The sequence below is a fragment of the Nestor notabilis genome, unplaced genomic scaffold (assembly GCF_000696875.1).
Source record: "Nestor notabilis isolate BGI_N333 unplaced genomic scaffold, ASM69687v1 scaffold13774, whole genome shotgun sequence".
Classification (NCBI taxonomy): domain Eukaryota; kingdom Metazoa; phylum Chordata; class Aves; order Psittaciformes; family Psittacidae; genus Nestor; species Nestor notabilis.
The window spans coordinates 7,943-19,851 of record NW_009926965.1 but is presented as its reverse complement, the minus strand read 5'-3'; the positions used below and the strand labels follow the sequence as shown (position 1 = coordinate 19,851).

At 41.6% G+C, this 11,909-nt stretch overlaps 1 protein-coding gene across 2 annotated transcripts in view; it reads left to right on the top strand.

The window, feature by feature from the left end:
* BROX (BRO1 domain and CAAX motif containing) overlaps positions 1-2,363 on the top strand; it is a 12,667-nt gene extending 10,304 nt beyond the window's left edge. The window contains exons 12-13 of one of the 2 annotated variants that reach the window (XM_010013839.1): positions 1,074-1,233; positions 1,721-2,363. In XM_010013839.1, coding sequence (XP_010012141.1) covers positions 1,074-1,233; positions 1,721-1,807 — 247 coding nt within the window. In that variant the 3' untranslated portion in view covers positions 1,808-2,363. The remainder of the gene's footprint in view (positions 1-1,073; positions 1,234-1,720) is intronic. The other variant, XM_010013838.1, reaches the window with a different exon arrangement.
* The last annotated feature ends 9,546 nt before the right edge of the window (positions 2,364-11,909 follow it).

Here is an 11,909-nt window from a genome sequence, read left to right as displayed (position 1 = left end):
AGCAGGGCAGGTTGGACTGACGTGGAGAGGTTAAGTGGTTTTCTTCCTTCATTCCTCAGCCACTTTGTTTCATTTCCTTCTGCACCAGAGAGTCCTGCAGAGGTTGCTGTGTGGCTCTGATGCCCTTTTCCCAGCTGCTGGGATCTAGTAGGCAAAAGAGGACAGAAGGGAAATGGTCAAGATTGTTACCTGATTCTGCTTTGCTACAGGGAAGCCCAAACACAGTCAGTGAAAAACATGCTCAGGGTGCTAGGAGCTTTAGCAGTCTAAGTACAATTAATACTGTGAATAGGGCTTTCTGTTAACTAATAACCTGTCCAAAAAGAGTTTGGAAGCAGTTTAAAACAGCAAGGTTAGCTTGGCTTTAGAATTCTTTTGCTCATTTCTTTCTCCCTTCCCCTCCTCTTGTGATTTAGTATTTCATACTAGTTTTGTTATTTCCTTTTTCATGGTATTTAAAGACCTGCATAATAGGGGAATTGACTAAGCAGAAATAGTTGAGTACATCGAGCTGAATTTTATACCCTCATTCAGGCTTTGTGTTGTACCAAGCCTTCGTGGGTCTTGCAGTGTTGTTGCTATTATGCACTGTGGCACGTTAATGCTGATTGAGGAAAAGAACTGTCCTCTTCATCTTTCTTGGGAAGTATTTTAAATCCTCCTTTTAAGATTCAACTGGACAGGGTGCTGGGACAGCTAGTCTAGATCATGCTTTGCCTAGAGAGGCTGGACCAGATGATCCTTGAGGTCCCTTCCAGGTGGTGTTCTACAACTATGATTTTTAAGGTCTTTTGGAACAAAAGGTGCTCTTCTCATCAAAGAACTGGGAATAATGGCTATCCAGTAGGAAAAAAACCCACTTGGTTATTAGGGTATGAACAATACCAAGAAGGAATTGCTTTTGTTCTTTTGAATCCTGCTGACAGAATGCATGTTGGCCAGTACCTTAATAAAGGAACAGAGCAGCCTTGATGGCCACTGTAAAAACCCAGATTGTTCTTCTTTAGAACTGCAAGCAAGACTTGCAGAGATGGTGCATTGTGTTTTAACTACATTGCTGTGTTCTCTGACAGCTATTTTCAGAAGGTGCCAGCAGAGGCTCCCCAGCTGGAACTGAAAGCAAACTATGGCTTGGTAGAGCCTGTTCCTTTTGAATTCCCTGACTTGAACGCACACTGGACTCCTGAAACACTCGCAGCATTTGATCTCACCAAGAGGCCAAAGGATGACACTGTAAGATAAGCTCATGTACTGTTCTCTCCTGTTACCTTTATTCTGTGTCTAATGCAGAGTTACTGGTTTACTCTTCTGCAACATTCCGAAGCTCAGTGCTGGATGTAGACAAGGCTACCACCCAAGCTCACGTTTCCACTGTACCAGGAGGCAAGTGAGTTAACCTCTGCCACGCTGTCAGCATCTGGAAACGAGGAATCATTGTTTTCGAAGTCCTGAATAAGAGGAAATTCTTTAAGGTGTATAAGATGCTGCAGTGTTACGGGAGTGAGTGCCATAGAAAGATGCTGGTTTAGAAGAGGATTCATTTAAGGATGCTGAAATAGAGAATACGTGGCTTTTTTCAAGGCTTGTTCAAACCTTTCAGCCTTGAAAAGAGAGGCAGCTATTAAATTAGAGTATGTAAAGTTAGCCATGCATGAATACTGTCCAGGCACAGTGGTTTGTACTTGTGGTGGTGCTTAGGGTTTTTTCTTCTTGTTTGCAGGCTAAACCAAAACCAGATGAAGAAGTAAAACCTCTGAAGGAACCAGATATAAAGCCTCAAAAAGACAGTGGATGCCAGATTTCTTAAGTGCCATTAAGTGCTATGAATTCACTTTGAAACTGTATTAATGGGACTCTGGGGCTTTGGTTCTGATCTCCCTTTTTCCGAGCCTTCTTTTTTAATTTAGAAGACTAATTTAATTTACTTTTGTTAGTGTGCATCTATCTTGCTTGAAAATGTGGTGGATTTCTAGGAGTTTATTTATATCTGACATATTTTGGGGTTTAGTGGGATATCATAGAATGAATGGGCTTAAATGTTCCTATTGTGCCTCTAGAGTTTCTTTTTGTGGGTTTAGTTACTACCCACAAATAGCAAAGGCAGTATCATGATTGTAACACTTGAGGATGTTTCCATTAAATTATATGCTATATAATGTTAAATTGTGCAAACAAAAGTTTGCATGAACAGCCCTATTTGTCCAGGTTTTGCCATTCAGGTTCCTCACCCTGTTGTGTTCAGATTCACTTAATTGCAGTGAGGGAAGCAAATCTGGGTTTGGTTTGTAACACCCCTATGGCATTTCACAGGACTTAGAAAGCCTTAAGTTCTGTGTAACTGGAGCACAGTTTATATTCTTCTGAAATGATTAGTACCTATTCTTTCCTCTACAGATTAGGGATCTTGTATCAGCATTTGTAGTAAGGTACTTTAGATTGTCTGTCCTTAAGTTAAAATCCTTTAATATCAAAGTGTATATGAAAGTAATGCAGCAAGTACTAGGAAAGTGCTTAAAAGCCAAGCCCAGTCAAGCCTGAGACTCTTCAATTTCTGTCTTCTGTGGAAAATGTGATAACATTCTTTAGTGCTGAGCACTGCAAAACACCCCTGTCAGCAAAAACACAGCTTTCTGATTTGCTGCAAACACAAAAGGCTGATGCATGTGTTACAGTCTCTGGTACCAGTTCCTACACTTCACTTTACCTGAGAAAGAAACTGAACAGCCTGGAAATGCTTCTGTTTCAACAGAACATGATGGCATATGCACTTACCATGAACTATACTGTAAACACATTCCTCACTTGGTACTGTTTGGATTGGTTCATCTTGCACTTGGTAATTCTGTCTAAAATCCTTCATAGGACTTGCAGTAAGTTAGCTTAGAGGCCAGGTTTGTAGCTCCTTGAAGGCCTGTGGAACAAAAGCTTTTGAGGAGGTTAATAGGAAACTCAAGACTCTTCATGAGATACTGGACCAAAGTGCAGAATTGGTTGCTGCAAAAGGCACAGAGGCTTTTAATGCTGCCTGTCATGGGTGAACCAAGTGCAGAACTCATTGTTTCCAGTGATGGGTTTTTCTTCCAGCCAGTTTTGCACACAAAAATAAGCGTAAAATCAGCTGAATTGCTTTGGAAGAAGTTTCTGTTCTGCAAGGGCTTGGGTGGGTAGAGAACTCACTGTCCTCTACCCAAGATTCAAGAAGAATTTATATCTAAAATTGATCCATTTTTTCTGATGCTGCACAGGGGCCTGGGATGTGATTTATGAAGAGTTACTCATCTCTGTGCATAACTTGATCCGCTGACTTTTTGGTCTACTTGCATTGATAAAAGACCAGCTTAGGTTTTGCCAGAATGGGGTGTGGAGCTACTTTGCTTATACAGATTTCACTTCTGTAGTCAGCACCATCTGCTTAGCCCGCCCCCTTTAAGGATCAAGATAGAGTTAACTCAGTTTCATAATCATGATTTTATAGTTACTCATTGTTTTTCAGATGCCTGTTAATGTCTACACGTCTCAACCCAATTAACTTTCTCTATGCAGACTAAGATGCCAGTTTCCTTCCTCCCCTCATTTTCCCTCCCATCTGCTACATGTGTAGGTCTCGGGACTCATTTCCGATGAGGCTTTTGCCCATGGGTATAATTCAATCTAAGAATATCTTAAAACAAAATGAACTGATCATGTCTAAATCATTCCCAAACAACTTCTTGGGAAAGATAAGGTTTATGGACTTGCGATTCTTTGGACTCTTTTTCAAACCAAGTGGTTTCTTTGGATCAAGTTCACTGTAAATAGTTTGGGGCATAACCAAGTGGATTATGTCAGATTATGGTTACTTAAGCCTAGCTGTGTAACCTCTTATGCCGTAGCTGTTTCAGTAAATATGATGTAGTAGTTTAAAACTAGACTAATGGAATAAACTAACTCACTTGACATGTGTTGCTTTTCAAGGCACACTTTGTTTACTTGTAGTTAAAATCCTATAGCAAACATTGGATAGTTTTGCCCCAAAATAAGAAACTGGAGACTGTTTAGTTTGCAAAGTACAGAGAGCTGTGTGTCAAGGAGCAGTTTTCTCTTTGGGTTTTGTTGGGTAATGGCAAGAATAATTGTAAATACTATGTAGATTAACTGCCCAGTATATTTAGGAATGTGGGAGAATAGACTGGAAGTTCCAGTTAATCTGGAAACCTAGCAGCCATGTTCCTTCTCTTATGATTTCCTTTAGTAATCTTTAAGAATGAGGTATTTTGAATGGTGACTTTTTAATACTCTAATGCTGCAAGAGCCTGTTTTTGTGGCCTCTCTCTGGTTTTAGAGGCTCTCATGGCTAAACCCGCAAATCTTGTTGGTATAAATAGTCCTGAAAGATTTGTGTCCAGTGTGAACTAGGAGAAAACTGCAGCTAAATAGAACACAGAGTGCTGGGCCCTCTATTTTGTGCTTTAAAAAATGCAGTGATTGTCTTTTAATCTACTATAAAACAAACCATTTAGCTCTTTGTAAGTTTTCTATTCAAATACCTTTGTCCGTGTATTTAAACACACTTCCTCCTTGTTTTGTGTTCCTGGTTTACAGTAGTTAATCTCCATCCAGCATGTGACACTCCTACAGTGGAGGGACTAAATTCGCCCATTGGATGCTGATGTCTGCCTCCCACTGGATGCAGTAGAGGAGTTTTTGCCTGTCAGCCTAAAGATGATGTTTGGTCACTTCAGTGTTCAGCATGGAGATGTGGTGTGTCTGTAATGATGGTGGTGGTTCATACTATAAGCAAGAAAGCAGATCCCTGTATCTGTGTAGAATATAGACAACTTTGCACTTTAGAGAGTTCTGGTCTTGCAATTTTGGAACGTTACAATATGGTTGTAAATATTCCTTCCTGTCATTTTGATTTTGTTGCACTGATTTCAGTATTGTGCTATGGGTAAGATTTTTTTATGGGAAACATTACTAAAATGTATTGTTAATTGTCTGTGTATAAAACAAACTCATGAAGCATATCTTTACCTTTAGTATTGGGGCAACATGAGAGGAGGCCATAGTTCATCTGCCTTCAATTCACAAAAATGAAAGATTTCTATCTCTGGGGTGATATATTTCATCCCATCCTGCATCTAAACTGTTTCAGCATTAACACAAATCCTGTTCATGCCTATTAATTATCTTTAGAAAATAAATAAATCTGTCTCTAATTGTCAAATTGTCATAGCAGCATGAGCTGCCTTGGGGTTTTCTTCTTTCTTTTTTCTTCTCACTGGCCCGGCTGAGTGAGGAATAAAGCACAGTGAGCATGACTGGCATGGGAAAGCCCCTGCAGTGGGTACCTGTCTCCAGGTTCTGAGTGCAGAATAAAGAAAGGCCTTTCCACCATGACCTCTGCTTTCACTCAGTCTTTCCCTGCTGGTGATGCTCTCAGCTTCAACAAACATCTCATGGTAACTAAGAGGACCCTTGCTTAGTTTTGGTGCAGGAAGGCCTTCCTCCTTTGATGTTGGTGCCTTCATGGATTACAACCTTGAAGCCCTCCTGTGCTCCAAATAATCAAACTTCAGTGGCATCAGCTCCAAGACTGACCACGCAGCCTTATTTTGTGCAGACAGTCACCATGCAATCTTAAGCTTCATAGTTTGCAAATTTGTATTTAACCACGAGTTTCAGAGTACCACTTAAAATAAACAATCTCAATGTATCAGGTTTTGTTTCGTCATTTAAAGTTTAACGTACAAGGGTTTATCTTGAATGTTACTTTCTCCGATGTAATGCAAATTTAATGATTATAGAGTACTTTATCCTTGCAGTATGCCAAAGGAGGACTTGAATGAGGAAGATACGTGAATTGAGTGCATATGGAGGTAGTAGCTACAATGAAGCACTTCAAGTCACGGAGCAGGAAGAGAAAAGATGGAATTTCCAAACTTCTGGGTTTTGAAAGTAATTAGGTATGATTTCCTATGCCTATACAAATCCTAGTGCTTCCAAAGCTCTGGGACACTGAGATACTCTACGTGCCATATGAAGGGGATATTTGGGAAGTACACTTGTGGGGCACTTCTCTACGTTGCCAGCAGGTGGGAACATGGGATTTGTGGGAAACACATTATTTCATTTTTAGATGCATGGTTGGCTCATTCCATTTTTAGTGTGACTACACCTAATGCCTTTCAGCCTCTCAAGTTTCAGCACAGTTTCTAGCAGAAGTGAATAGTCTCTGTTGGACTCTGATGACCATTTCTGTCTGAAATAAATTTTCTTCCCTCAACAAGGTCCATTGAAAGAACCTGCAGAAGAGGGGGTTCATTCATGTGTTGTGACATCAGTAAAAGTATCTTTATCTGTGGTATTTTTCCTCCTTCCTTAGTGATTTAAAGGATTTCAATTTATACACAGTCCTCAGAGAACAGTAGTTTGGCTGTCTAAAACTATCTTCTTCCTTTTGATAATACCAAATAATGTTACAGGGATGTGAAGACTGCACCTTTTTGAGTGTAGCACTGAGAATCTGACAATGTCCTGGATGGCAACTTTCAGACAAACATTCCTCACCAGTTTAGAAACAAAATTGTTTCTAATTCACATGGGGTTTTTTTTGCCTGACACCAGAGTCATCCCTTCAACCAGAGAGCCAACCAAGCATCTGGAGAGGGTTTATGATTTTAGCATGTAGCTGCTGGGCTGGATTTTGGTTTTCTTTCCTCCCTAAAGACAGAAATCTTTTCAGTAGCAGTCTCTGCTGAACAGATTCACTCTGCAACAGGTTTCCAAGTCACAGAAAGTCACTGGTTTGTTTTGGGAACTCCTGAAGACCCCAAATTTCCCTCATGTTGGTTTGAAAACAGCTGATGAGTTCCTTGGAACACTTCAGGCTTAAGGAAGCTGACCAGCTCCTTGAATGTAAAAGATCTACCAGTGTTACGGTTGGCTTTTTCAAGTACCTTGCAGGCTGCTTTTCATGCCTTCACTTTGTAAGTGACAGGGAAAGACCCAAGAATTCCATTCTTCGTTGCTTTCCTTATTTTCTTGCACATTTGAGTAAGAAATGAAATAACAACCAGTGATGCTTATAGCTAACAGCACTGGGATAAAGTGGATGAGTGGGCACTTCAAAGCAGTTATATGTAACTGCCTTTTCAGATTGTATGTAGATGTGTGCACATGGTTTGCTTTGGTTTCTGTTTGGAAGTTTTCTGTGGAAGCCATAACAAAGCGAGATTTGGCTTTCGGAAGGTGAAAACAGATTCTGAGTAGTAAGTCCTATACTCATTTGTTAGTGATAGCTTTGGAAAATGCAAGGCTCAATGTTGTTATCCCATTGGAGGAAAAGTCTGCAGGATATTTTCTTTAAACTGTGACTTCAAAGAGATCAAAGCTAAATAAACTGTCTCACATTTTCAGGGCTAGCACATTCATGTCATCTGGGCTGATGGTTTTGCTCAGATTTCTCACTCAATCACAAATCTTACAGTACTTCTTCCTGAGATGGATGTAAGTTGGCATTCTTGCACTTTTCAGCTCTGTGTGTGGTGTGGGAACTCCTCTGCCAGCACAGGCTTTCTGTCTTAAATTACTTGCCTTTTAAAACCACACTTACAGTTCTGCCCTAGTGCTCACAGGCAACTGGTGTATAATATACGCACAAGAAAGAGATTCTCTCTTGTGCAGCTCAACTTTCCACCTCATCAGACATACCTAGCACTTAGCATTTGAGAAAACCCAGGTTAAGTTTTCTGTCAGTGAAGAAACAGCTTGAAGCAGCACAGGGATACCAAATGTGGTCTCCTGTTTGTTGCTTAATAAGCAGGCAATGTAGAGGCACAGCTGTGAAACGCACAGTAGTTTGGAAGTTCAGATGAAGACTAGTGCTGGGGTGGCTTTTCCTTACTGCTGCAGCATGCAGAATCTTCAGGCAACTGAGTTCCAGTTAGGGCAGAGGCCAAAGTGGTTCAGTGGGATTGACTGGCAGAGATCCACTGCTGCTGCTGGGGTGACCTGAGGAGTGTCAGGAGCTTGCAAGATGGGCCCGTACTTCCAAGAGCTCTGGAGTCAGACTGTAGGGGTTGTCTTGTCTTCTGCTGCGGTGGTGAACATCTGTTTACTGTCAGTTGACTTACAACGGAAGCATGAACCATTTGGGTGAGAAACCATCATTCTGGTCTGTGTTTTGAAGCATTTGCCATCATCTGACTGCAGTCTGTCTGGGAGATCTCTTGCAGAGAAGCTCATTTGGGGTTGGTAGTGAGTGAGTTGCTGTACTTTTTGGGTGTCGATATGTAAGCGTGCACAGGACATTGGTTCCCAGGATAGCTCTTGCTGACTCCTGCTTTCCTGGAAGGTCAGTTCATAATCACAGTTCCCTTGTCCTGCACCCATCAGGGTTTCTTCTCGCCAGCCAACTACTTCCCATCACAGAGGTGACCCTGAGCTTCTCAGGGATGTCTCAGGACTCTGGCCAAGGAGGTATCCTTCTTTGTCAGTGTGTTTACCCAGTCACCTTTGTGGCAGCTCCTGTTAATCTTTAAATTCCTCTCATAAAATAGGGTTTCGGTTCCCCCAATCACCCTGAGGCCTTATTTGCGTATTCAAATTGCTGTTGCCTGACTCTCAAAGCCAGACTTGTGTCTAATATTCTAGATGAAGCCTCACTAGCACAGTGTGTTGAGTCTCCCCTATGTCCTACCAGACATGCATCTCCCGGTGTCTCCAAGGATCACATCTGTTAGAGCCATGTAGTGGTTTGTAATCATTTTGCTTCATGCCTCCAATCTTTCTGTCCCAAGGAATGACTTGCCTTCAGTTTACAGTGTCAATTTTGGAAGCTCCTAGATCTAAGATTGCATTTGCTCTGTTGAACTGCCATAAAATCTTCAGGTCAGGTATCTTCTCTGTGATACCTGGATCCTTTTCTCTGCTGACAGTACCTCTGCAGTTTTGCCCTCAGCAGATTAGTCAATACCTTCCCTCCGCCCAAAAACTATAACACAGTGCATAACAGCACCAGAACAAGAGCACTCTTGAATTTATAGAGGAAAAAAATGAAATCCCATAGTACTGTAGTGGAGTTATGGCCACTAAGGGTCAGCAGAGTTTATATTTTCCTGCAGGTTTATGGTTTCTGGTCAACAACATGAAGTTGGTCCGGGCAGCAGCCCTCTAGATGGCTGCAGAGCACCCAGTATGCACCCAGGAGAGGTACTGCAGCTTTACAATGGGAAGAGCTGTAACAAGGTACATCATTTACGTTAGGTTATGCTGAAAAGGACATCTTTGCCATTGCTTATGTGGGGACATCTAGGAGCCCATGCATGCTCTGAGAGCAGGTGAGCAACTACCTTTCCATAAAGGTCACTGCCAAGGCCATGGAACACTGGCAAACTTGGACAATCTCTTGCCTTGTGTCCCAGCAGCTGCTCTGTTCCAGGGCCTCGCAGCATTGTCAAGGCATCTCTCTTTGGTTTTGGATACCTAGAGCCAGTCTTAGTGCGAGCAAGAGAGCAATTGGAAAGCAACTGAAAAGCCTGATTATCACACAGGTAGGTAACAACCAGGTGCAGTATGTTGGGTATGTTACAAATTTTGTGCAACCTTCACAGTTAGACCAGTGTGGCAGAAGGCACTTGCAGAAGGATCAGAATAGGATGATTCTAATTGAGGATGGACCATTTTGTCTAGCTTCATGCCCCCAAAACAATCAAACAATGCTTGACAGGCTTGTCAAATTTATTCTTAAAGACTTCAAGGAATGGTAACTACATCAGCTCCCCAGGTAATGGTGTTAATGCTTTTGAATCCTTTCACTGATAGAGTTGTCTTTATTTCATATAGATCATGCTGTCTGCATTTCAAGCTCCTCTCTTACCCTGTTGACAAACTATCCTTTTGTGTTGCATGACCTCTTCCTGTACTTGACTATTGCTGTGCCTCCCCTTAGCTTTTCCATGTGTAGACACCACCACCCCTTTGCATCTTACTGCCTTAGTCTTAGTTCCTGAGATATTTACTTATTCTTACTGCTGCCCTCTGGACTTTCTTTCATTTCTCCACATGCTTTTCAAATGCTGTCATGTCCAGAACAGAACAGAAGCCTCCAGCTGGGCCTCACCAAGACAGAGTAGTGCAGATCTGCTACCTAAGCAGCTGTTTCCCATCTTGTCTGAGGGCAGAACCCTGAAATTATTTCCTTACATCTTGGCAGGGGTTGGAACTAGATGATCTCAAGGTCCTTTCCAACCCATTCTATGATTCTATTTGCTTTATAGACATTCTTTTGAATTTATTCCTGTTTTCTATGATGCTCTCAGCTGTTAGCAAAAATATATTTGGATATATGTATTGCACCAACCCATTCACTAAGGAAAATCCTAAGTATAAATGTCCAAGACCCTGCTCAGTTTATCCCTCTGTGCTGAGAGTGAAATAGTGAATTTTCATGGTCAGACCCATGGCTGACCTTTTTGACTCTGAAGCAACATGAAGCTACTTGATGCCATTCCATCCTCTCACATTAAATGTACTTTTTGCTGCCAGTGGTTTATTAAATAAACATCACATCCCCATATTATGGCAGAAGCTTAGGTTGATTTTTGTTTCTTCCTGTGTGATGTATTGATTATAAATAAAAATTATTACATTGCAGTTAAATATCAAAAGCAACTTACGATGGCAAAATCAGTTAAGCAAAAAAGTATGAATAGCTCCATGAAAGCTCAATTCAGTCTGTCCTTGCACAGCATGACAGGCTTCAATTACGAGGTCATGCACCACTTTTTTAGAGGACTTTACGCATGGAATAATTACTCGTTCAAGACAGCATGGTCTATTTTCAGAGTATTTTATGTATCTGTGCAGTCCGTCCTCTTTTATTTGCTGTGCAACATGGGAATGTAATACAGAATGGGGACTTGTTCATCTCCTGGGTTCTTGAGGAGAGCTGTCAGATAAGTATTTGAATGCTCTGCAAATATCTTTTTTTACAATATAAAGACAGGAGTCAAGATTGTCAGCAGACAACTAACTTAGAGTATCCAGCTAGAAATGTCATGGGACACTTAGCATGTCACACTGTGGGTAGTGTTCCTATTGTGTGCATCTGTAGAGGCTATGAATGGTCACACATCCTGCCAAAGGATGGCAAGTGTTTGGAACCAGAGCCCAGCAAGCACCCATCACGCAGCTATGAACCGCCAGGATTCACGCAGGGATCCTATGGGAGCTGTAGGACAGGGGCTGCCATGGTGTCAAACTCTGTGTCACCCTTCAGCTACATTTGTTGTAAACCCATCCTTTCTTCCTTCTCACTCCTCAGACTCCTCATTCACATATTCCAAGCTCTCCATGACTGAGGATGGGGTCCTACAGACAAAGTTTTCCTTGCCCTGCAATCCTGACCAGCTCCAAAGTCCCCTCTCTCCAACTATTTCCTCTGTGATTTACTACAGCGAAGCCAACTAAGAGTTGTTTTAACATGGACTAGAGAAAAAAATGTTACTTTACTCCTACGCAAGTTTTTCTTCCCCACATGGGACAAAATATACTTCAGTACTAACAACAGGTTATCACCAACTGAAAAGAAAGGTCACTGACACTTATCAGGAACTTTATTAGTGTATTGCAATCAGTGTGACCTATTGTGTGGTATATTAATTAGTAGGCAGCAGGTTGGTTTTGATCTAGATCTATTGGGGTTTTATGAAAAGCAGTTGAGCATCTGAGACTGGACTGGCATAACTAAAGGGAGAGCATGGTGCACATGTAGGGAGGGTGTAAGGGCCAGTGAAGCAGGGAAAACTGGCTTTAAAGGAAATGGGTCATAGCAATAACTGCTGCAAGAACATTGTCTGAGAAAGCTGACAGGAGAATTGCATTGGATGAGGTTTACTCCAGGTGGTGTCTTTCAGGTTGCCATGGGC